This window comes from Hypomesus transpacificus, chromosome 13, assembly GCF_021917145.1.
Source record: "Hypomesus transpacificus isolate Combined female chromosome 13, fHypTra1, whole genome shotgun sequence".
Classification (NCBI taxonomy): Eukaryota; Metazoa; Chordata; class Actinopteri; order Osmeriformes; family Osmeridae; genus Hypomesus; species Hypomesus transpacificus.
The window spans coordinates 8,576,917-8,599,521 of record NC_061072.1 but is presented as its reverse complement, the minus strand read 5'-3'; the positions used below and the strand labels follow the sequence as shown (position 1 = coordinate 8,599,521).

The 22,605-nt window shown below is 45.9% G+C and overlaps 4 protein-coding genes across 9 annotated transcripts; 1 reads left to right on the top strand and 3 right to left on the bottom strand.

Annotated features, from left to right (window-relative positions):
* Positions 1 to 64: 64 nt before the first annotated feature.
* On the bottom strand, positions 65 to 6,774 carry dlgap5 (discs, large (Drosophila) homolog-associated protein 5). Of its 4 annotated transcripts, none has more exons than XM_047032198.1 (18): positions 6,642 to 6,774; positions 6,086 to 6,321; positions 5,798 to 5,982; positions 5,533 to 5,566; positions 5,287 to 5,376; positions 5,077 to 5,148; positions 4,854 to 4,933; positions 4,421 to 4,707; positions 4,146 to 4,328; positions 3,904 to 3,992; positions 3,619 to 3,779; positions 3,395 to 3,496; positions 3,005 to 3,266; positions 1,976 to 2,840; positions 1,816 to 1,843; positions 1,442 to 1,613; positions 1,193 to 1,236; positions 65 to 593 (listed from the first exon to the last, which is right to left on the bottom strand). In XM_047032198.1, the coding sequence occupies exons 2-18, from the start codon at positions 6,315 to 6,317 to the stop codon at positions 489 to 491; spliced, it is 2,991 nt and encodes a 996-aa protein (XP_046888154.1). In that variant the 5' UTR covers positions 6,318 to 6,321; positions 6,642 to 6,774; the 3' UTR covers positions 65 to 488. The 4 variants fall into 4 exon arrangements, with proteins under 4 accessions (XP_046888154.1, XP_046888156.1, XP_046888155.1 ...); XM_047032200.1 differs by having other exon boundaries at positions 1,442 to 1,610; XM_047032199.1 differs by having other exon boundaries at positions 6,086 to 6,318.
* A 298-nt stretch (positions 6,775 to 7,072) lies between these two features.
* On the bottom strand, positions 7,073 to 12,126 carry mfsd1l (major facilitator superfamily domain containing 1-like). Its single transcript, XM_047032445.1, has 13 exons — positions 11,902 to 12,126; positions 11,512 to 11,612; positions 11,171 to 11,280; positions 10,746 to 10,801; positions 10,384 to 10,527; positions 9,998 to 10,156; positions 9,643 to 9,758; positions 9,404 to 9,504; positions 9,017 to 9,128; positions 8,714 to 8,851; positions 8,439 to 8,578; positions 8,203 to 8,314; positions 7,073 to 8,089 (listed from the first exon to the last, which is right to left on the bottom strand). Exons 1-13 carry the CDS (start codon positions 11,921 to 11,923, stop codon positions 7,937 to 7,939), a joined length of 1,464 nt encoding a protein of 487 aa, XP_046888401.1. The 5' UTR covers positions 11,924 to 12,126; the 3' UTR covers positions 7,073 to 7,936.
* Positions 12,127 to 12,272: 146 nt separating this feature from the next.
* On the top strand, positions 12,273 to 15,376 carry LOC124475666 (probable crossover junction endonuclease EME2). Its single transcript, XM_047032446.1, has 8 exons — positions 12,273 to 13,154; positions 13,265 to 13,386; positions 13,482 to 13,574; positions 13,663 to 13,787; positions 13,866 to 13,935; positions 14,113 to 14,228; positions 14,452 to 14,641; positions 14,857 to 15,376. The coding sequence occupies exons 1-8, from the start codon at positions 12,680 to 12,682 to the stop codon at positions 15,010 to 15,012; spliced, it is 1,347 nt and encodes a 448-aa protein (XP_046888402.1). The 5' UTR covers positions 12,273 to 12,679; the 3' UTR covers positions 15,013 to 15,376.
* On the bottom strand, positions 15,325 to 22,243 carry spsb3b (splA/ryanodine receptor domain and SOCS box containing 3b). Of its 3 annotated transcripts, XM_047032449.1 has the most exons (8): positions 22,156 to 22,228; positions 20,925 to 21,155; positions 19,879 to 20,011; positions 18,828 to 19,005; positions 17,909 to 18,096; positions 17,136 to 17,238; positions 16,796 to 16,921; positions 15,325 to 16,606 (listed from the first exon to the last, which is right to left on the bottom strand). In XM_047032449.1, exons 3-8 carry the CDS (start codon positions 20,002 to 20,004, stop codon positions 16,107 to 16,109), a joined length of 1,221 nt encoding a protein of 406 aa, XP_046888405.1. In that variant the 5' UTR covers positions 20,005 to 20,011; positions 20,925 to 21,155; positions 22,156 to 22,228; the 3' UTR covers positions 15,325 to 16,106. The 3 variants fall into 3 exon arrangements, with proteins under 3 accessions (XP_046888405.1, XP_046888403.1, XP_046888404.1); XM_047032447.1 differs by lacking the exon at positions 20,925 to 21,155 and having other exon boundaries at positions 22,156 to 22,243; XM_047032448.1 differs by lacking the exon at positions 22,156 to 22,228 and having other exon boundaries at positions 20,925 to 21,685.
* Between the last annotated feature and the right edge of the window lie 362 nt (positions 22,244 to 22,605).

The following is a 22,605-nucleotide window of genomic DNA, read 5'->3' as shown; positions in this document are numbered from 1 at the left end:
AAACAAAATCTTTAAAGTGAAATAAAGTGAATTGAATAATTATAAATGTCAAAGGAGATCTTTGTTTGAAAACTTTATTTACAGAACTATTGAACCATAACACTCTGTACTTCTGGCCTTCATCAAGCTCAGTAAAAACTCTAATTTCTTTAAAAGGGATACATAAAACCAGCATTATTTCCAAAGTACTTTCCCACTGGTGAAAATGAAGAAAATCCACAAAACAGGTCTCAAAGAAGAGCTGAAAAACGGTTATCTTCTGATTATCAGCACAACAAGTAACATCTAAAATGTTGAAAAAGACATAAGAATGCAAGACAAGAAAAAAAAAAACTATGTAACCAGAAGAATACGTAAAAAATTTAAAATAGCGAGATGACTAAACTAGATAGAAAATAATTACATCAGTGATTTGACAGGGCCACTTCCTTCCTGTACCAAAGGCCTATGTAGCCAACAGGCTGTGGAACCAAAAGCACATGGAGCTCTCATCTGTCACTGGGAGGAGTGAAGACCATGAGGTCACTGGGACAAACGGACTGGCGGAGCCTCTCCCTGGGGGCGGGGCTGAAGAACAACAGGTGCTCCGCTGCCTGGAAGGGGGAGGGGCAGACAGGTGAGGGGGAGGGGCAGACAGGTGAGGGGGAGGGGCAGACAGGTGAGGGGGAGGGGCAGACAGGTGAGGGGGAGGGGCAGACAGGTGAGGGGGAGGGGCAGACAGGTGAGGGGGTGGGGTAGACAGGTGAGGGGGAGGGGCAGACAGGTGAGGGGGTGGGGCAGACAGGTGAGGGGGAGGGGCAGACAGGTGAGGGGGTGGGGCAGACAGGTGAGGGGGTGGGGCAGACAGGTGAGGGGGTGGACAAGGCAATCAGGTAAGACAAATGCTAGGAGCAAGTTGAAACATAAAAACACATTGTTCCAGCTACATTCGACAAAAGGGTTAAGGCAGTGGTTCCCAACCCTGGTCCTCGGGACCCCCTGTCCTGCATGTTTTAGATATTTCCCTGCTCCAACACACCTGATTCAAATGAATGGGTCGTTATCCAGCTCTGCGGAAGCCTGTTAACGACCATTCATTTGAATCAGGTGTGTTGGAGCAGGGAAATATCTAAAACATGCAGGACAGGGGGTCCCGAGGACCAGGGTTGGGAACCACTGGGTTGAGGTGAAAAAGAAAAGCAGGGAAATTAACCTGTGGTGTCCGAGGAGTGAAGGTTTGTGCGATGCGAGGGAAGGCTGTGATTGGAGTGAGAGAGATATAGACACCACTGTGAACACGTCAAACCAGCTAAACCACCCAATGAAAAGAAACTATTATGCCTAGTTTCACCATCACCAAAGTCCTATTGCATAGATAGTTGTGGGTTTAACACACTACTGTGCCTGGCACATAATTTATAAGTACAATAAGCCCAGCTCTGCCTCACACACACACACACACCTATGGGGGTGAGTCCATCCTGAGAGTGATCTCCGGGCTGTGCCCCTGGACTGTCCATCTCAACGTCCACGGTGGGAGAGGACATCTCTGAGCCAGGTGCTGCCTGGGGTGAGAGGCTGGGCCTGGGAGCTGGTTGGAGGTAGCGCTCAAAGTCCAACTGTGGAACACCCTGCTGCAAAAAATAACTGAATAAGCTGTCATAATGATGTGTTGTGTCGTGTATACCATGGATTTGGGGCCTCATTCACAATCCTGCAGTGACCACCGGTCAGAAACGCATGCGAATGTTCATCTTTTAGACCAGTGAATCTTTATAGACCAAGTGTGGTGCTGTACTCGCAACTGGAACAGACTAGACTTAGTCAAAGACCTACCTCAGAGATGGAGTCGTTGTGCAGGGGACTGGGAGGAAGAAAGGAGAGAACAAACTGTTCAGTCAAAGCTCTTCTCCAAAACTCAAATCATTTTTAGGCGTTTGGTGTTGTGGTTCTATGAGATGGAGAGATTGATCTGGAAATAAGTACTGTCCCCTACCTGCCACAGGCACCAGGACTGCTGAGTAGGGCTGGAGAGGAGATCTGGATGGCAGGGGGGGAGGAGGACATTGGGCTGGGGGAGGAGAGGGGGAGGAGGCTGGACTCCACCCTGGCTGGGGTGTGAAGTGAGCAGGGGGAGAGGCTGAAGCTCAGAGCGGGGCTGTTGGTTGGGGAGGAGGGGGGTGAGTCGGCTCTGTGGCTGGGGGGAGAGAGGGGGAGGTTGGGGGGAGAGAGGGGCAGACTGGGGTACAGGCTGGTGATGAGGGGCACGCTGCTATCACAGGCCTCTGGTGATGCTGCTCTTCCCTGGCGTGCAGGGGTGGACGGGACAGGGCTGACCTCCTCTGACACAGCAAGGCCGTCTAATTCCTGGGGCTCTACGGCCTGCATTGACTGGCTGAGGATTTGGGGTGGAACATCAACGGCCAGCTGTGGTTGGCCGATGTGCTCAGACGCCTCGGTATTCACCTCGGATTGGTTGCAAGCAATGTGATCTTGCATCTGCCCACACTCTGGTTGGTCAGGAACAACCTCGTCCTGCTTGTAAGGAGGAGCCTCTATGAGAGGTGAGAAGCAGAGAGATCCTCTGGCTGGATCATGGACACTGGACTGTGGGGTGCAGGCCTGGGGTCTGGGGGTGTGGCTCTGGGGTCTGGGGGTGTGGCTCTGGGGTCTGGTGGTGTGTGATAGGGTGAGTTTGAGGCAGGCAGGGGTGCGTGCTGGGGTGCAGCGGGGAGGGAGGGCCAGAGGGGAGGCAGTGCAGGAGGATCGTGTCCTGCCGGGTGTGGATAGGCTGGAGCCCTGGCAGGGGGAGGGCTGGGGTAGCACAGCACCAATCAGACGTGACGACCTGCGCACGGGACCTGGTCAGAGTCAATAAGCAAACGTCAACAAACTTCCTTCTTGACAAGCTTGGATAGGAACTTTTAAATAGCGTAAAGCCCCAGAATAACAACTTCCTTTCTCCAGCACCTCCTCCTCACAGTCATCCCTCTAAATTCTCCTCCCGCCATCCATCATCTCTTACCAGTGAGTTTGGCCGGGCTCTCCACCTGGAAGAAGCCTCCATTGAACACCAGCGTCTCAGGAGCCTGGTCCTGCCGGTGCGGAGGCTCCAGGGCCGGCTGGTCCTCAGCGCTGCCTATGGCCTCGGCCTGGTCTGCCTTCTCAGCCTCGGCGGCCTGCTGTCTGGCCTTCATCGCAGCCTTGATGGCAGCCAGGCGAGACTTGGCCGCCACGTTGGCCCCCGGGCCGGCGTTGGGCTTAGAGGGCGCCGATGGAGGCGGCTTCTGATTGGGGGGGAAGGAGGGGGAGCAAGAGAGAGCGGAGGAAACGGACATTTACCTCAGCAGTTGAAGTCTTGCAGCATGAAGACATAAGTGCTCCTTATTAGAAGAGCGGCTAGCCTTCGTCTCACCTTGACCATCTTCTTCTGTCTGGGCGGGGGCTTGTGCTCCTCCAGCCAGCCTCGAGACTCCGCCTCTGACAGAGCACCGAACTTCCTGTTTACATCCTCCACCTGGGAGAGAGGACAGAAGGAGGAAGAGAACAGAGAAAAAGATGAAATTTCATCAGTTTCGGCTCATCTCCCTTCACCTCCAGGACCCGGAGAGGAGACTGTGACAGAGATGAGGAGCCCACCTGGTAGTAGACCATGTCCCAGAAGCCCTGCAGGTCGGTGCAGGTGGTGATCTTCTCCCCACGGCTCAGCTCACAGTCATCCACCAGGCCCCGGAACTGCCCGAACCTCTCCTTCATCAGGAGACGAGCCTGGCCTATGACCGTACGCATGCCATCCCGCACTGGAGAGAGGGAGGAGAGAGGGTCACACACACACACACACAGAGGGAGAGAAGAAAGGGGCTTCATGTGCCAGTTGGTAAATGTAAGAAGGAGAGTGAAAGAGAGAGACAGAGAGAGACTCACTCTCTTCGGGGATGGAGTTGTCGTCCACTCTCTGTTCCCACTGTTGACACTGCCCAAACAGTCGGTCTGTCTCACTGACCATAGCTGACCTGGAACACACACACACACAAAGTGCAATCGTTTTTAAGTTTTACAGTGTAAACTTAAAGTTGTCAAGTTGAACTTGCATCCAGCATTGTGTAACAAAGGATGAACCATCACATGGTTCTGTGGCCCACTGACAACCCTCCCCACTCCCTCACCTGAAGTATGCCACATTGTGCTGGGGCTCCTGGGGGCTGGCTGGAGCCAGGGGGGCCAGGGAGGGAGAGGGACGAGGCGGGGGGCGCAGAGGCGACTTGGGGGCAGCAGGAGCGCTCAGCTCAGCCTCTGGATCCAGGTTGTCAAGAGAGAAGAGGGGAACCGGTGGGTAAGAGAAGGTGCAACTGAGGGGAGGGAGGAAAAGAAAAGTCAGGTCACGAGGAATGTGAGAGGTGAATGAAGACGGCCACCGTGCTAGTCCAACACACACACCCACCTGGGGGCCAGGAAGGCTTCAGCAGAGCGGGGTGTAAGAGGCATGGGCTGGAAGGAGGACAGGCCCACTGGAGGCTGGAACACAAAGTCCTGGGGGGCGAAGGAGGACAGGCCCACTGGAGGCTGGAACACAAAGTCCTGGGGGGCGAAGGAGGACAGGGGAGGAGTTTGGGCCTTGGTAGGGGCAGGGTTTGGGACTGGGGCGCTTGTTCCTGAGTCCTGCTCCATCTCCTCCTCTGCACTGGCTCTAAGGCTGGGGGGGCAAACAGCCTCCGGCACGTCACGAGACTGGGCGGTCGGAGAAACATGTGTTAAATACGAAGCTCATCAAACTGTTGTAATATCACATTTATTTGCCTAGAAGGCCAAAACAAAACCCACAATAGTAGCCTATGAATTTACAGTCAGGAATATGTCACGTGGTTACGGCTCACCTTCAGAGTGTTCCTCCCTCTGCTAGCAGGGGGCACTGCAGAGAGCTGTATGTTTGATCTGTTCCTGAGGGCTCTGGCACCTTCACAAAAAAAAAAGATATATGTTTTGGTGATACGGTTTACTACAAATGGCTGAATGTCTTACTTGCAAACATTTTCAAAACAAAGTTCTGCAGAATTCTGTCAGAAGGGGTTGGGGCTACTGTGGAGAGATTCTTAGCACCTGCAGTCGGCTCCTTTTCAGCCTGAGGCCTGGTAGAGGACCTGGTAATGGGGACTCTTGGAACCGGTTCAACTGGAGGACAGACGGATTAAATGGATAAATATGTGGACATACAGCATACATGAGATTATAGAGACTTTGAGGTGACGGTGAGTTGTGGTGAGTGAGGTATGCAGTTGTGATTGGAGGGCACGTGTTTGACGGAGGTACCTATGGCAACCCTGGTCCTGCTGGCAGGAGGGGCTGGAGGGGGTTTGAGAGCTGCTGTTCTGCTCCTTGTTAACCTCCCAGCCGGCTCAACTACAGGAAGACAGGGGTCAAAGGTCAGACTGATGTACGACAGAGACAAGTCTTACTATGAAGACAATAATGATTAAATGATGCTATCCAGAGTTGATCCATAATCAGGCAGGTGCTACACAGGTGCGGGACCTGTGAGCAGGACAGAAAACCAACCTTTCTTTGTAGCAGCAGTGGGGCCTGTGTTTTTCTGTGTGTGAGGCAGAGTTTCATATTTTATTTGACAGGCGCACAGAACAACACAAGGTCAGACTGAGCACTGAAATTCTTGGGACAACGCAAAGCAACCTAGCATAACATAAGTACTAGGGGAGCATAGATTACATCTATAATAAGCCAAAATAAAATGAAAAATATATGTATACGTATTTATTTTTATTTGTATCATATATGTATGTTTGATTTCGATGCTCATTCTTACCTTGGTTCTGCTAGTGGCTGCTGAAACCGGGGGCAGAGGGCAGAAGAGCTGGGAGGCCTGCTGGTGGTAGAGGCCCACCTTAAACACACCCTTCCTCTCCCTCTCTCTTTTCTCCTTCTCCTTTTGTAATTCTTTTGCCTCTTTGTAGCGGGCAAGCATCTTCATACGTTCCTCACCTGCCGAGTCTAAGACGGAGAATAAAAAATAAAAAACAAGACTGTTCTAACACCACTGTGGTGAATGTGTTACTGAAACTACAATAGACAATGCCTTCACTTTTCTACCCACTTTTCAATTGTTTTACATTCGGTGCTTTATCCTTAACGGTGGATTGGTTCGCCATGACAGACGTCTCCAACGAAGAGCAGTCCTGCTCGGGAAGCTTGTCCAACTGCCTCCTGGTGTTTAGGGCCCGGTCGCGGTTCTCCTTTTGGGTCTGAGACCGTCTCCTGGACACCTTTAGCCTTAGCATGTCAACACTGTTATCCCGCTGACGGAGCCTGGCAAATCGAGACTCCATCCTGCTGAACACAAGTCGAGACGAAGATACTGTACGTTAACGTTCACCAACTTGATGAAGTGGTTTCCTGGTTCTTTGTATTTAATATATATTCTTAGTACAACAACGGAATTACTTAGGTAACAACGACATATCCTATGAAACAACGTGTGTGTAATTAGTATTCAGAAAACGAAATATTACAAAACATAACAACATGTCTAATCCTAATCGATGCATGAACGTTTGGCAATATGGCTAGCAAGCTAGGCTCTCTATGAGACGAGCAAGATGTAGCAGAGTCTAGCCGCCGCAAACGTTTTTTAAGTTTTGGTCTCAGCCTACCTTTTAAAATGACAGAAAAACGAATATGCTAAAAAAAAAAACGACTAATTTACAACGGTCAGACTGATTTAGATCTTACTGAGAGTCCCTCGCTAGCTATGACTAAAAGGCAACAAAAAAAACAAACATGGCGGGGTAGGTTTGAAAAGTCCGCTACGTGATTGTGATTGGCCGATAGTTGCATTTCCGGCTTTGAACGTTAGCCAATGAAAGCCATTATTTTCATTTCGTGGCTCTTTCTATTAGCCACTGAAAGAGAGGTCTTTGCTCTATTAGACTTCATTATTGAAACATTAGTAAACAACACTTTTGTTTGAATGAGTCTTGTCTTTAAATGGCTCCGGTCTTCTCTTAACAGAAAGATTACGTAATGTAAATATCTGACCAATTATTACATTTCAAAACAAAGGTATACAGGATAAAACCAAACGTTTAAGAATCAACATTTATTCGGCTTGAACGTATAAAAAACGACATCCCTTTTTGTAGTTTCTTGTAGACAGATCAAAGCATCATTAGCCTACAGCAGTAACTTGCGTTTTATCTCGCTAATTCTGCAGCAGGCATACAAAACAGTAAGTCACGGCATAATAGAAATACCGTCTGAAATCTCATCACATGGCACCAAAGTGATTGTTTCACATTGACTAGTCTAAAGCTAAAGTATTTGTTAATATCTCACAAAATGTTAATAATACCAAATTGGGTAGGCCTACAGGCTTGACAGCATTAAAACCAACCAGTTATCACATCCTAAAGGAAAGGTATGAACCAAAAACCTGCATTGGTTTGTTTTAGAATTCCATCCTAATTTCGAGGTCTGTGATACTAACTCTGAATGAAAGGTATGCTTTCTGTTCTGAAATGTTGACCTAAAAAATCATGTCAACTTCAATTAAAGGACATTTAGTGTGCAAGATGAGAACATGACCAACTCTTTGATAAGTAAAACCAGCTGACTAACAGCTGCTGAAGCATGACTCAGAAAACTTTTTTTAGGTCTGATATAAGAATAATAATCTACAGTATTAGAAAGCAGTGTTAAGAAAACATTATTCATCTTCCCAGAGGCACAAAATTGAGGCAAGGATTACATTTCTAAGGTGTGTGTTTCTCATGTAATTCCTGTTTGGAGCCATCTGAAACTAGCATGCCATGAGAAAATAAATTGAAAAAAACGTAAACACAGGGTAAGGTATACTGGCACATAGATGGGAATAATATATCCCTGGCAGATACAATAATTCAGAACATTTACAACATTTGAGGCGAAATCCTGACAACTACCATAAACATTAGGAGCTGTTGACAGAGGGAGATCGAGCCGACTCTTCCTCTCTATCGTCGGGGTCTTCTTCTCCCTGTACCAGTGGTTCTTGGTCGCTGGGTCCACTGGTGAGTGGGGCTGGGGCCCCAGATCTCTTGGTGGTCTTATTCAGAGTTCCACCCTTGATAAACAAGACAGGGACATTTACTACTGGAGCAGACCTACAGCCCTAGGTTATGAACATTATAGTAAACTGTCAGTTTAATTCAAGGAAACACAGTTCTGTTCTCTGACCTGGCGGTGGTCCACGATGTTGAGAAGCACAGAGGTGATGATGCAGGCGATGGTGTTAGCCAGCATGAAGATCATCATCCTCTGCCAACGCCACAAAGGAATCTTAGCATCGCTGAACACACAGGGAAACAGTGTCAACACACAACCAATAATACCGCAGGCTAACAATTATCATTAGGAGGTAATATAACTTCAAATTACTTTAACAGAGGTCCTAAGGTTAACTGTATGTTTACCTAGACTCGGTGCCCAAAATCTGCCCGACTACAAGATTAGACACACCAATACCAATCATCTGTACTGAAGTGGCAAGCCCCATAGCTGTCCCTAGAGTTGCCTGAGGGACCACCAGGGGAATAGAGGGCCACATACTTGCCTAGTGGGGGAAGAAAGGACTTAATAAAATTAATACATAAAATTAGTCAATGCATTACAAAGAAATGCACGCAATGTGTACAGTGGTGCATATCAGAGGACACAGGTGATGTGTTGTGTAGGTAGATGGACCCACGGCAGCGAAGGAGTAGGTGACTCCGAGCCAGATGGTGGAGACGAGGGGCGGGACGAAGGTGAAGGCCAGGAGTCCGAACACAGGCAGTGTGATGACAGCACACAACAAAGCAAAGACCCCACGCAAGCCCACGCAGTCCTGTGTGCACAACACAACGGAACAACAGCATCGTAACGCAACTTTGACAACGTTTAGATCTTTGCGGATAAAATGTAGTTGTATTCAAAGGAACCTGTGCGTTGGAAACATGGGTTGAGGAATTTGTAGCTGGTCTTGTGTTTTGACAGAATAGCGGTGACTTACGATAAGAATGCCCACGCTGGCTGACAGGATTAGGGAGCTGTCATAAACGGCACCCGCGATGTAGGCAGCCTCCTTCTGACTGTAGCCACTGTATTTATCTTGAATGAACTTACTGTGGAGGTCAGGAGGACATACACAACAACAGAAGCCTATTAGCAAGTTTATAGTTAACTCCACACGTGTATCTGTGTGTGAGAATGTTGAGCCAACAAACAACATTTGGTTGTGTGAACAATGTCTGAGTATGTCTCCATGAACACACACAACAACAAAAGCCTATTAGCAAGTTCAAAGTTAACTCCACACATACCTGTGTGTGAGAATGTTGAGCCACCATCCTATGTTCACACAAACAAATGTTGTCAATGTCTGAGTGTGTCTCCATACCTGGCATCAGCGATGAAGGGGAAGATGCCATTGTAGAAGAACATGATGGTAAGAACCAGCAGCCAGTAGCGGAGAGACAGGAGCTTTACATCCTGCACCCTCTACAGAGAACACACACAAGTCCAACAGAACTGCCAATCACCGTAGTAACATCTCAAAACCGAGAGAAACAAGACTCCAGTGAAGTGCACATGTATTCATATTGGAATCAGGCCATTGAGCAAGGGTCTGCCACTCACCACTTTGCGTGACTCTTCCTGGATGGCCCCGTCCAGTCCCAACTGCTTCATGCCTACCTTGTCCAGGATGCTGACTGTGATGGCCGAAAGGAAACCCAGGACACACAAGAAAGCACCTAGACACAAACACACACAGAATAAGATTAAACCTTTCGAACCGTAATCACACAACATATAAATACTGTCTCTTTCAGATCAAATTCACACCGACACAGCACCCATCTCCTATCAACACTACCTATCTCAATCTTTAATTGCCAGACACAGGTTAACTGCAAATAAAAAAGACACACTTTCTATGGAGAAATATAAAAAAAATGTGTTAATTGTAGAGCCGAATCTATGGATATCCTACCTCCCCATAAGGTCCACTGCATGCCATACTGAGCTTCAAACTTCTGGGTCAGGAAGAAGTTAAGAACGGACCCCAGTCGTGAAAAGGCCAGCGTCAGACCGAAGGCCAGGGCCAACTCCTTCCCCCGGAACCAGAAGGCTGTGATGCGGTTCTGGACAACTGACACAGAGCACGCAGAGACAGACGTAAGTAGGCGAGGTCACATTCAAATGAAGGTCTCAATTAAAAGAGACAATGCATGACAACAGGACAAGCTTTTTATGATGAACGCTACGGTCGATCCATCACATTCACACTCTGATATCACAATGGATTGTGAGACAACGTTTCCTAGTAGCTTCCAGCGCAGTGCTGGCAGTGTAGCAGAGACAGCGATGTGGTCTTACTGGTGAGTGATCCATTCCCTGAGCCGAAAAGCAGTCGTCCAGTGAGCATGAGGGGCAGCAGGTATTCTGTCCCTTTGAAGTGAGAGCCCAGAGCAAAGATGGCGGAGCCCAGCACACACAGGAAGGAGAACAGGAAGACCCCAACTGCAGAGGGATGAAGAGAGAGACAGAGAGAGAGAGAGACAGAGAGAGAGAGAGAGAGAGAGAGAGAGAGAGAGAGAGAAAGAGAGATAGGTAGATAGATAGTTTGTGTGTGAGAGATGGGGGGGGGGGGTTACATCAATACACTGCAAACAAAGGCAAGATAAGTTCTTTGTGGTTTTGATTAGTAGATAAATCTCTATGGAGGAAAATGGACTCACAGCGGTTTCCCAGCTTGTCAATCAGGAACCCTGCCATTATCACCACCACTGCATTCCTGTCCAAATTACAACAACAAGGCTAGGATACACAGAACTACACAGAGTACAGCATGCCACCTAACAAACGTATAACTGACTGTGATGTGCGGGAAATTTGTATTTCCTGTGTTAAAATCAAACACATTTCCACAAAAGTCTTTACACATTCAGTGTACTATTCAAAAGGCCTCTTCATAATTATAATAATAATAAATTGAAATTTCCTAAGCGCCTTTCTGGGCACTTAAAGACACGGTACAGAGGTATATACAGAAACATTAAAAGCAGCAGAAAAATTTGAAATATAACAACATTCAAAACAACAGAAGGAAGCAGTGCAAATGGAAGCAATTCATGTGTCTATTGGACATCTGTGTGGTACTCACGTCCATGCATAGATAGCATACAGCAGGTTGTACTCCTGAGGGGTCATCCCCAGTCCTTCCACACAGTCCACTGTGCCATTGATCACTGTGGTATTACTACACGTCAAGTTCTGGGTAGAGGGAAATACATTTACTTTCGCAATATAAACCCAAGCTTTACCGAGCAAGGTGACCTCAGTGTCTCAACGTTTACGGAGGTTAAACATAATATAGCTAGTTATTAAGGTTTATAGTCTACTATAAGAAAATAATGTTCGTGTCATGGAAGGAAAGCAAGTGCATCTTTATATTATATGAATACATATCCTGAATGGGCGGTTTAATATTTCATTGTTTCTTACCCCTTGGAACTGGTCCTGCAGTACACTGGGGATGTCGAAGCAAAAGTACGACCCGAACGTGAGCAGACAGTTGAAAAACAAAACCACAAAGCGATAGTACGCTGGAAATAAAGGCGCATAGGAATGGTTAACACATTGTGACAGTTGTGATTCATTCTACTACGGTCAACTACAAAATATGTTTAATTAATGGTTAGTCAAAACGTCAATAGTATAGTCAGAAAATGTGAAACTTTCGTTGAAAAAAGTAGTAGGATAGCTACACATTTAACCTGCTCTCGCATTTTTTTTTTTATGAATTTGCAGTTTAAACGGAACAGACTGCATCTGAATTTGGTGACAACATGCCTTGTTTGCGTATAAAATACAAAAAATATGAAGCAAAGCTACCTTTTTCAGCAGGCTGGGCCATGGCGAATAGAGCACGAAAGCCGCTTGTTAAATGTTCATTTAGTTGTTTTGTTTACATGAGTCAATACCGCTGATGCTTATTCAGCCCTACCCAGGCTGTACACGTGGATACACATAACTATAAGGATCCAAATCACTATGTAAAAGAAGAAGTGTGGCCAGCACACATGTTTTGTAAATAGCTGGTCGAGCACAGTGGGTTGAGAAGAACGTCCACTGTCCTCGTGCGGCGACGTCATATCCTCGGTTGCACAACTCGGCGTTGGATTAAACCTGCACTGGTTGAATATATGGGTTGTAGCTTCATTCGATCTATATTACACATGTGTAGTACTTCGCCAGCAATCAGTCATTTGCGTTTTACATAATTTGCATTAAAATTGAAAACGTTGCCTGATTCTGCAACGCTCTAGAATACCTTGGGATTACATTTTGTTGATGTATTCAAACGAGTGCATGCAAGGGCAACATTACCACATTCTTTACCAGAGTAGAGCTATTTAATCCAATTTGAGAACACCTATAGCCTATTAAGGGTGGTGCAGCTTCTGCGTCAATGCCCGACAAGTTACCAATTAATGATTTGTAATTCCAAGAATGGGGAGGGTTACCGAGTGGTATTTGTCCCTCACTGTACACCGTCGGATGGGAACATGCAGGTATTACGAAGTTCAGTCAGTGCTCAGTGCCAATATCTTGCAAGGCGTTTCAGGAGTGAATTGAGTCTTGCCATTTGCATATTTTGTTTTTGAGAGAAATGGCACGTGTTTTGAAAAGAGCCAAAACATGGGAGATATCAGAATCTGAGAATGATAGCGACATTGAATCACAACCCAAGTGTTTAGTTGCATATTTTCAAGATGACAGTAATATAACAGCATCTAGCTATACCGTCGTCAAACAGAAAGACAATGATCATAATGAAGACGGCCAGCAATGTAGTTCAACAACCCAAGGTGAACATAGACAAAATGCTTTGGCGCCTCCTCTACCACCTGCACGGTCAAGCACCCCAAGTCCTGGAAGAAAACGTCGGAGCAGAGAGGAGATGGAGGCTGATAGAGAGAAGGCCGAGGAAAAGAAGAAGGCCAGAGAACAACTTCGGGTAGCCAAAACCAAAGAGAAAGAGCAGAAACGTTTGGAACAGCAAACGAGGAACGATGCAGCGGAACGTCTGAAGAGCTACAGGCCAGAGAACTGTCTGAAGTGCCTGACTGTCTTCATCGACCAAGGTGATAGAAGTGTCTCGAATGAGGCAAGGGGGTCAGCTGCACATGTATTCTGCGTTAAGACACAAACTGCACGTGTGTATTGATGGGACTGTCTGTGTTTTCCCCTCTAGCCTTTTTGCAGGAGGAGGGATCAGACATCTTGCTGGGGACCTTGTCTGCGTTTGAGTGGAGGTTCAGCATTGTGTCTCAGAAGCTCCCACAAAGCATCACTTGGACCAGAGATCTTCCCCAGGTAATGTAAGCATAGCATAGTACTTATATCCCACTGCCAGAGGTGTTGTGTATTCACAAACTCTTACCCTCGTGTGTGTGAATCTGTGTTGCCAGTGTGATGAAGCTGATGGACCTGTGGAGGAGGAACAGACACTGCTGGTGTCGAGTCTCAGTGACTTCATGGACATGGTGGTCTGTGTAAAACAGGTAGCCACCCCACCCAGGGAGGGAAGGGATAGTCTTCAATATGCTTCATCATTGGGTGTTGAGTAGCCATCTTGTGTTGCCATCCCAGACTCTTCAGAGTGATGGGGAGGAGTTGGAAATGAAATCTCTTCTCCGGCCTCTGCTTGAGTGTCTGAACTGTAACGCCAAGATGGTGGTCACTGTCTTGGTCCTGGGGTCCTCTCCAGGTAGCTGGTAAGTCTTGACTTGACTATGATGAACACTAACTATATTTTTCATATATTTTCATAATGCTCACTGTTATTTTCCCAGGGGACATGCAATAAGACAAACGCTACTATCTCGGTTGGGGACGAAGGATCTGATTCTGGATATTGAAGAGGCAAGCTGATTGATTTAAATACATTTACATAAGTGTTGTGTGAATGTTTTACATCGAACACAGATTGATGGCACGTATCTGTTTTTTCACTAACCTTGGCTAAAGCAAGTGTACTTCTCATATTTTACAATATTTTCATATTCTATTTGACCAACGGTGTTCTCTCTGTTCTTACAGGTGCTGGTGTACTTGCAGCTCTACAGGAACGTCTCTGTGGCGTTCTTAGACGGTTGGCAGGAAGTGACACACCATGTGTGCTCAGTCACCAAGGCCTTGTCCAAACGACCTTTCAAGTAGGAACTCTCTGACATGTGTTCGTCACACAAATAATTTCAAGCATAACATTAGTAGACCCAGTCAAAAGATTGGTCATATTTACACATAACACAACAGGACACAAAAAAAAAGGAATAATCGAACAAAATGTTTGTGGGTTGTTCATTCGGGAGTTAACGTGCGAGTCCTGGCAAACACACTTGGGCTTCAAACTGCGATTTGATTGGCTCGTCCCATCAGACGTCTGACTGAGCGCGTCGAGCTGCCGTTCTGTGTGGACGGCTCATGGGCCAGCGGAGCGCGTGTGGAAAGAGACGGCTCCGGGCTGGACCAGGTGTGGAGCAGACAGGTTCAGCAGCTGAACCGGGTCAGCCCAGCGTTGGCCTCTGCTGTGGTCGAAGCGTACCCTTCACCCTGGCTGCTGCTGCAGGTACAGAGTCATGTCCGGATAATACGACAGCCATGAAGAAGACCGTTGTGCTGGATAACATGCAGTCAGTAAGGATGTAGTCGAGGGTTTTTGTCCGGTTTGTGTGCCATCTTTCAAACCAGGAATGTTTTTGTTGTCCTTTTGAAATTATTTGATTAGAAAACGTTAAGTTTTCCTGTTGATGTTGGGCTGTAATTTTGTATTTCGCACCCCAGGCCTACGAAGGTGTGGCGACTGAGGAGGAAAGGAGGGGGCTGCTGGCCGGGATCCTGGTGAAAAGCGGGGGGAAAGAGAGACGAATCGGGCCAGAGATCTCAACGAGGGTCTACCGTTCCCTCACTGCACAGAACCCTCAGCTGGTCCTGGACTGAAACAGACATGGAGCCGTTTGAACAGACTCGTTTGGGCTAATACACGCCCACTTGGGTCTGGTTTGGATCATATGGGACTGATATAGAGCAGACCAGATGGACTAGGACTAATCTGAACTGAGATTACCTCTCTGACTCAGGCATCTCTAGATGAACTAAGTCCTCAAATGCACTTCAGTGCTTAGTTAGATGTTCATTTGTACAGGCAGTTTGCACACACACTGAATGAATTTTATGTTTGTCATGTTTGTTAACATATAGTTTGCCTGTTCTTCTGTCTACAATGTTCAATGAAAACACGTTAACCTTCACTATAAGTACATATAGCAAGATACATTATTTTATTTTTTTTATTTTAGAATTGCTTTAGTAAGAAAGGCTGTATACATGGTATGACAATCAACGACACGAGCATCAGATTATTTAAAAAAGACAAACAAACCCGTACGGTACACCACCCACCACTGCATTTATACTAATGCACAGTATAAAATATACTTCAAGAATGTCCAAACAGTGTGAAAAACAAATTATTTTCCCAATTTCCCATTGTGTATCATAAAGTAAGTAACTGCCTGGCTACATAATTTGTTTATTGGCCCTATGAATAAACCAATAATTTTCTCGTCAAGGCATGAGTTACATGAACAACGATGAGTTGGCTAAACAGCACGCACAGATCTGGCAACCAGGTTTCCTTGGAGATGCACCGTACAAACACTAAGTTATGAACTTGAAGAGGAACGCACTTTCTTCTAAAATTGCTACAATTGACAGAGCCTACATTTGCAGGCAGTAGCTACTGAGGAGAAGATTATTTGAATGTTGGATGTAGGTCAGATCTTGGTGGTTTCTGCTCCCCCAAGCAGTGGGGTGAATCTAAAGCCCCCCCCTGACTCTTTCCCACCCCAGATTCATCCACATAGTGCTCAGAAATACAGTTGGGTGAAAAGACACCCCTTTCAGAACACTCTCAAAAATATTAGCTCAGGAATTAAGGAAGCCTCTACATACTGTTTCATCGTAAAGATGGCCATGGCAATGCAGGAAAAGGTGCATAGTAAAGTGCCCATGTTGAGTTGGGAAGATTCAAGTCATGTCCAGCGACATCTTTTGCTCTGGTAGTCTTCTGGCTCTGACAAACAGCTGTCAGACTCTGTCTCAGGAGGAGTGGGTGGGCAGGAGCAGGCTGGTGCTCTGTGATGGAGAAGACATGGATGACGAATAGGGCTGGGGGTGGAGCTTGGGGAAGAACAGGCACTAAGGGTGGGCATAGGGCTGGTGCAGGGGCTTGGGGGGGAGCTAGTTTCCTCAGGCAAGTCCCCAGGCTGCTCGGGGCCTTCGGTGGCCTGGTTGTTGAGGCTGAAGACCCAGCCCAGCTGGGTGTGGAGGAGTTGACGCAGGCCTGGGGGCAGGGGTAGGACCCCCAGGGTGTCCGGGCAGTCGGGGAGCTGCTGACGCAGGCGGGCACAGCAGAGGTACTGCAGGGAGGTGTGGGTGTAACAGGCCCGGGTCACCTTCATGCTGCTCCTGGCTGCGGTGGAACATACCATTGGGTAGAACTTCTTGTTCTGCAGCCTGGTGGCAGCCACACCTGAGGTCCGGGGAGGGGAGGAGAGGGGACACAGACATATGTCATGTAACTTCAGAATGCTCACAACTTTTCTCACCACTGTGCCAAACTTGAATAAATGTGGTTCTTGATTAAAGTAATGCAATTTCGCAGAATAACATTCAGACCACCTTCTCTCCGCCCAAATCAGCCTTCCTCTGTGGCACTTACCGATACGGCGTCGATTCTTGTAGAAGGTCAAAGTGCCGTGCCAGGTGTCCAGGTGTAGGCCGATGATGGAGCCCTGGCCAAAGCGTGAGGAGAAGTTCACCTTGTCACCTTTATGCTGTAAGAGCCCTGTGGGGGAGGGTACCAACAGACATGAGCTGAGAACTGCATAGCAACTGCATAGCAACACACAAGGCCAACAGAGGTTTCAGGCCCCCAGATCAAAAACAAAGCAGCAAGTGTTTTTTTTTTTACAAATGTAGGCTGCATACTATTGGACCCCTGTTACTTCTAACAACGTTGATGTTTATATGATGTGAGAGTGGCTCTGGCCGTTACTCGCCTGTGTAGGAAAGGCCCCAGCTGTCCTCGTCTGTGCCAAGCATACTACAGAAACTGTGTCGGTACCTCTCCATGCTCACCTCCGACGTCCCTATACCTACCATCTAAACAGATAAGACAATCCGCAATGGAATGTAGGTCATTAAATATGTACTTCTATCTTAAAGTCACACTGGAGGGATGGAGCCCCCCCCCCCCCCCCCCCCCCCCCCCCCCCCCCCCCCCCCCCCAAAAAAAAAATGTTTTATTAACCCCCCCAATAAAAAAATAGTGTTTTTTTGTTCTCGTAAAACCCACTACAGGACACTATTTAAAAGGATATTTTCAAAAATGCATTCTGGGGGAACATACCCCCAGAACCCCCTAATTTTGCTGGGTCACAGGAAAAAGAATAGGTTTTATCTAGGGGCCTAGCCCCCCCAAAAGTAAGTATGTAAGTAAGACTTTATTTATATAGCACATTTCATACAACAATTGTAGCTCAAGGTGCTTTACATAAAATCAATAAAAACAATAATACAAGTGATACAAATTATAATAAAAATAGCAACAATAATATAACTGATAAAAGTAGTAAAACCCTTCTGAGATAAAATTACTTAAATGCTTCGGTAAAAAGATAGGTTTTAAGCTGTCTTTTAAAAATGTCTAGCGTGTTTGCTTCCCTAATTTTTTGGGGTAATTTGTTCCATAGTTTTGGGGCATAATTAGCAAAGGCGGAAAAGTGGGAACCTAGAGTCGCCCCTGATTGGAGTGCTAATTTAAAGTGCCTACCATGTCGGTACCATAGACGGGCGAGGTCATCTTTATCTCCCAGAAGTGCTGTCCGTCCGACAGCTCCTTGGTGCCCCTGATAGCTGCAGTCCCACAGCTGTACTCGGAGTGGAAGCTCACTTTGCGGTTGTCACAGCTCAGAAACGCAGAGCTCGATTTACTGCGCTCGTCCCACACCCAATCAAAACCTGTTGAAATAAAGCATCACGTAAACTGATGGTTTGTTTAATAACTGGTAAACTGATATCTGGACAGAAATCATTCATTAGCTACAGTACGTTTAAATTAACACACCAGCCATTTTACTTCCTGGTTCTCTTCTAATGTAGGTTCGCCTTGCTGGAGTAACTAACAAAACGGACAATAAAGTAAATTACGTAAATTTTAAGGTGCCGTTTGAGAAAGTTGCACACTTTACGCATAATGTGTGGTCTACTTCTACTAGACCAGGACCAAAACTATTTAACTGATTTTCAAAATAAAGGTCACGAGTCACGACAAATTGTAAAGATTTTACAACGTGTCTCTGTTCACATTAGTTATATGAACATTGAACATTATAACGCATTTATGTTTTGAATTGGAGAATATTATAATTATAATTCGGCACCAAAAGGACTGTGGTACTCCAACCAAGGTCATTTCAGAATTTTCGTAAAATAATTTCAGGCGTAATGCCCTGCCATGTAGCCTACTATCCCTGAAAAGGACGTAATGCTTTGTTACAATATATCATTGACTCTGATTTAAGTATTTCTTCTTTAAAAACGTATAATATAATCTGTGGTCTTTTATAGTAGCAGAAATGTGTGATATGGATTGGAATGTCATGTCAATTGTACTGGACCTCAACAAAACACACTTACACACACTTTCACACATGTCCAGACCCAGTCCGTATATATGCCCCCTCACTCACCCTGGTCTTCCTCTCCACAGAGGCAGTCACTGAGCTGCAGGAGCTCCCCAGGTCTGGGCTCCTCCTGAGGGTCACAGTGGCAGAAGGACTCCCCTGTCACAGGGACCGTGTCTGGAACCACATCCTCCACCGTTGGGGAGAGGGCAAGGTAGTCCACTTCGGAGTCGGAATCGCTGATCTGAGTAGCATGCACGGCACACACAGTGCAGGTTAAAGAGGTTGCCATGGAGAAAGACAACTGCCTAACAGGCAAGTGCACCACACAGAAGATAACGCTTATTGTGAGGAAACAGTCAGATCCCTAGATGCTGGTCTTTGTGGTCTTTGAGTAAAATAACCTCGGTTTAGATAACACTACAATGCAAAGCTGACTGTTCCCACAAGATTCAAAGGAGCTGCTTCCAGAACTTTCCACTGTCCCGACTTCTTTAAAGACTCTCTGGGTGTCTCCCCTCCTAAAGAGTGGTCGGTCACTCCCATTGGTGAGCGAGAGCGTTCTACCAGCTTGTAAAAATAGTCCTTGGTTAAAAATACCAGCCTTGAGGGACCCCACAGTCAATTGGAAATGGCTGAACTCCCAGTGGAAAACTACTGGTGATGTGAGCACGAGGCTGTATTGGGGATGCCTCTTTTATCTCTCTGTTACAGTTTGGATTTTTGATGACTAGTGCTCTGCAGTTATCACCAATGACAAAACCCACTCAACTCCACCATTCCCTCAGTGTCTTGAGATCTCATCCTGTTTTCTCTCTTTTAATGTTTCATCTTACTGCCCAACACTGTTGAGGTCCACCAGACTCTCCTCAGACCTCACACAGCAATTGACCTCTCTCTCTCTTTTTCTTTCTCTCTCTTTTTCTTTCTCTCTCTTTTTCTCCCTCCCTCCCCATCTCTCTCTCTCTCACTGTCCCCCCCCCCCCCCCCCCCTCCTCTCTCTCTCTCTCTCTCTCTCTCTCTCTCTCTCTCTCTCTCTCTCTCTCTCTCTCTCTCTCTCTCTCTCTCTCTCTCTCTCTCTCTCTCTGTCTCTGTCTCTGTCTCTCTCTCCGCTAACCTGTGTCCTCCCCGTACTCCAGTCCTCGCTCTTGAAGGCCAGGACCACGGCCATGCTGTCGGCCTCTTGTCGCACGGAGCTCCATGTGTTGTGACGAGCGCAAAGGTTCCGGCTTCTCCTCAACATGGCCGCTCTAAAGACAGGGAACACCAGCACATGAGAAGACTTTTCAATCCCACATGTTGCATTAGGCATCCTGAAAGATTTTAAAAGCTCCTGAATTCAACCTGATAGATTCATAGGTTAATGTAAAAGCAAATGAAATTCAACACAGTACCGAAATATAGAAAGGTGTTCATTATGGTTTCATAAAGTCTTCACTTAAAACGTTTCGTTCAGTGTTCATTGACTTTAATAATTTGTTTTATGTTTAATAAAAAACCTTATTCCTGTCTCTTTATGTATGTCTCTTTTTTATCTTTCCCTAAGTCACTCCCTCACTCACTCACGTTATACACTCTTACATGACCTACTTCCCAGCCAACAGAAGAAAAGGTCCTCTTGAGGGACCGGAATATAGATATGTAGGATCAGTCACATGACAGAAATAGTGTTGAGGTATGAGCATCTCTCTGCAGTATAAGTATTACATGTGACCCCCCCCCCCCAAAAAAAAACCTCCACATATTTCAGTAATACACACAAATGATTGCGCTAGCAACAAAGTACAGTATTCTAAAACAATGCGAATTTTCTTGAAGGAAAAACAGATGAAAAAGTAACAAATTAAAAAGGAAAAAGGTTATTTCAAGTATATAATTTAACGCAGGATTGTGACATGCCTAAGTTCAGTGCGAGTTCAGGCCTGAACTCTGCTGTTTCAGTAGCTTCTCAACTCATATCAGTCAAACCTTTCTTACAACCTTTTCTTAAGCAATAAAACCCATTACTGATTTCCAGGAGCTGGGGAAACACTTCGGTAGCCAGCTGTACATCACAGGGCACCTAGACTGAACTCCGACATGCTGGTCTACTTCTGTCTCACTGCCTTTGGCTCCATACACTCCCTGTTGGCACCAGAAACTGTTTCCACAGGTATGTCTGACCTTTAAACTTTGCCCGCCTTCTGGTGTGCCACTTTGGCAACACGGTCTGGGAGGTTCACCAGATAAACACTGATAGTGTTTCAGCTGATCCACTGACTTCACCGTGGCAACGAGGATGAACAGTATTCCTTTATTCCTCCATGTAACCTCGACCCACTCAGGGAAATGACGTCTCCTCAACGACAAGGACTTTGAATGCAGGCCAACTCCAACACCAATTACTCAGCACACCTGGGGAGTGACTCAAATGGATCTCACAGAAAAAGTGGCCATGACTTATTCAAATGATAACATTGCAAAGTTTCTTTAGACTTCTGATATACTTGTTACGAGAGCTGGTTGTGAGGTGGAATGCAACTTAAGCTTGACCCCATGCCTTTGTGAACAGTGAGACCAAACAGAACAGGTGGCGAGTACTGACCAAACAGGTGCACAAGATAATTGCCAATAATGTAGATTATACAGCATGGTGTGCTCACTTTAACTCAGCTTAGCCTACATACTGCTCACCTGCTCCAGCCACACAGTGCCCAGAAATAAATAGGTCCCTCTCTTTCCTACATGCGTATAGTATACCCTAAAAAGCTTGACTTTACTTTCGTTATCTGCAGGATGATTCTTCACATTAAGCTTAAAATAATCAAATCTGCAGAAAGCTTAATTTTGTATGTTGAGAATAATATACACACATCAAAGCAATTTAGTTCAAATAAAACCAGTTTACGCGTTAGCTGTCCAAAATAATATTGTTTGTCAGTTCATATGGTCATGTAATAATAATAATAATAAATAATAATAATTGTATTAAATCTCAAAGTTCTTATGTAGGTTTATTAAGTCCATTAGTAGGCATGAAGGACGCATTCCATCTGTAGGTGGCCATGTAAAGGATGGCCAGACCATTTATATATTCCTCCATTTATTTTTCCCACTTTAATAAAACAGAACCAAATGTTAGTGTTGAACGTTTTGAAGAAAACTAACTTCGATTAACTTGATACAAAACTTTATAAACATGTCCCATGTGTATTTAAGACATATAAACCTTTTAAACAACTAACACATTGCAAAACAATATAGCTGGCGTACTATAACAAAAAGACATATGCAATAATTATATTCACATGAAGATTTTTGATTTGCGTCAATCTCAAATAAAGAATTTCCTCCAAGGTATGTATGTAGTTACTCATAATCTAGAGTGAAACGATCACCTCTGGATTTTGCTTACCTTATAGTCGTCTTCTTATGAACGATCTTGCAGTGACTCATTTTGCATGCCAACACTCGTTTCTAAGTATCCAGTGACAGGTGCTCGTCGCTATGGCCTATTTTTCCGCACGCCAGACGTAAACAATACTTTTGCACGCCCTTAGCGAGCGGTGATTGGGTATAAGGGAAGCACAGGGAGGAGTTTGTAGTATGACAGACAGACTGTATAATCTGATCGGATAAAATGAGAGGTTGACTCCAATGTCTTTATGAAAGTAATTGGAAATGTTTATTGCCTAGGTCTGTTTTCATAAAATGTCGGAGTGGCCATCGATGTTGAATCGTTCGTATGACAAAGTAGCCTATCATACACAGATAGACCAAATGGACAGTGTAGACATGGGAAGAAACCAAACTGTAACTAAGACAAAAACAAAGTAAGGCACTCTTTTAAGGATAGTAAAACAAA

What these genes read in the sequence shown, in the direction of transcription:
- mfsd1l (XM_047032445.1), bottom strand. Translation starts at nt 11,923, where the DNA reads ATGGCCCAGCCTGCTGAAAAAG. An exon ending in TATGCTATCTATGCATGGAC is followed by an intron (nt 10,802 to 11,170) that starts GTGAGTACCACA and finishes TAATTTGGACAG; the next exon opens with GAATGCAGTGGTGGTGATAA. An exon ending in TGACAAGCTGGGAAACCGCT is followed by an intron (nt 10,528 to 10,745) that starts GTGAGTCCATTT and finishes ATCCCTCTGCAG; the next exon opens with TTGGGGTCTTCCTGTTCTCC.
- spsb3b (XM_047032447.1), bottom strand. Translation starts at nt 22,196, where the DNA reads ATGAGTCACTGCAAGATCGTTCATAAGAAGACGACTATAAG. An exon ending in CTGTGGAGAGGAAGACCAGG is followed by an intron (nt 18,097 to 18,827) that starts GTGAGTGAGGGG and finishes TTATTTCAACAG; the next exon opens with GTTTTGATTGGGTGTGGGAC. An exon ending in CTGGGGCCTTTCCTACACAG is followed by an intron (nt 16,922 to 17,135) that starts GCGAGTAACGGC and finishes CCTCCCCCACAG; the next exon opens with GGCTCTTACAGCATAAAGGT.
- dlgap5 (XM_047032198.1), bottom strand. Translation starts at nt 6,317, where the DNA reads ATGGAGTCTCGATTTGCCAGGCTCCGTCAGCGGGATAACAGTGTTGAC. An exon ending in CAGCCACTAGCAGAACCAAG is followed by an intron (nt 5,567 to 5,797) that starts GTAAGAATGAGC and finishes CCTCACACACAG; the next exon opens with AAAAACACAGGCCCCACTGC. An exon ending in GAGCCCGGCCAAACTCACTG is followed by an intron (nt 2,841 to 3,004) that starts GTAAGAGATGAT and finishes GACTCTGACCAG; the next exon opens with GTCCCGTGCGCAGGTCGTCA.
- LOC124475666 (XM_047032446.1), top strand. Translation starts at nt 12,680, where the DNA reads ATGGCACGTGTTTTGAAAAGAGCCAAAACATGGGAGATATCAGAATCT. An exon ending in GGGTCCTCTCCAGGTAGCTG is followed by an intron (nt 13,788 to 13,865) that starts GTAAGTCTTGAC and finishes TTATTTTCCCAG; the next exon opens with GGGACATGCAATAAGACAAA. An exon ending in TGATTCTGGATATTGAAGAG is followed by an intron (nt 13,936 to 14,112) that starts GCAAGCTGATTG and finishes CTGTTCTTACAG; the next exon opens with GTGCTGGTGTACTTGCAGCT.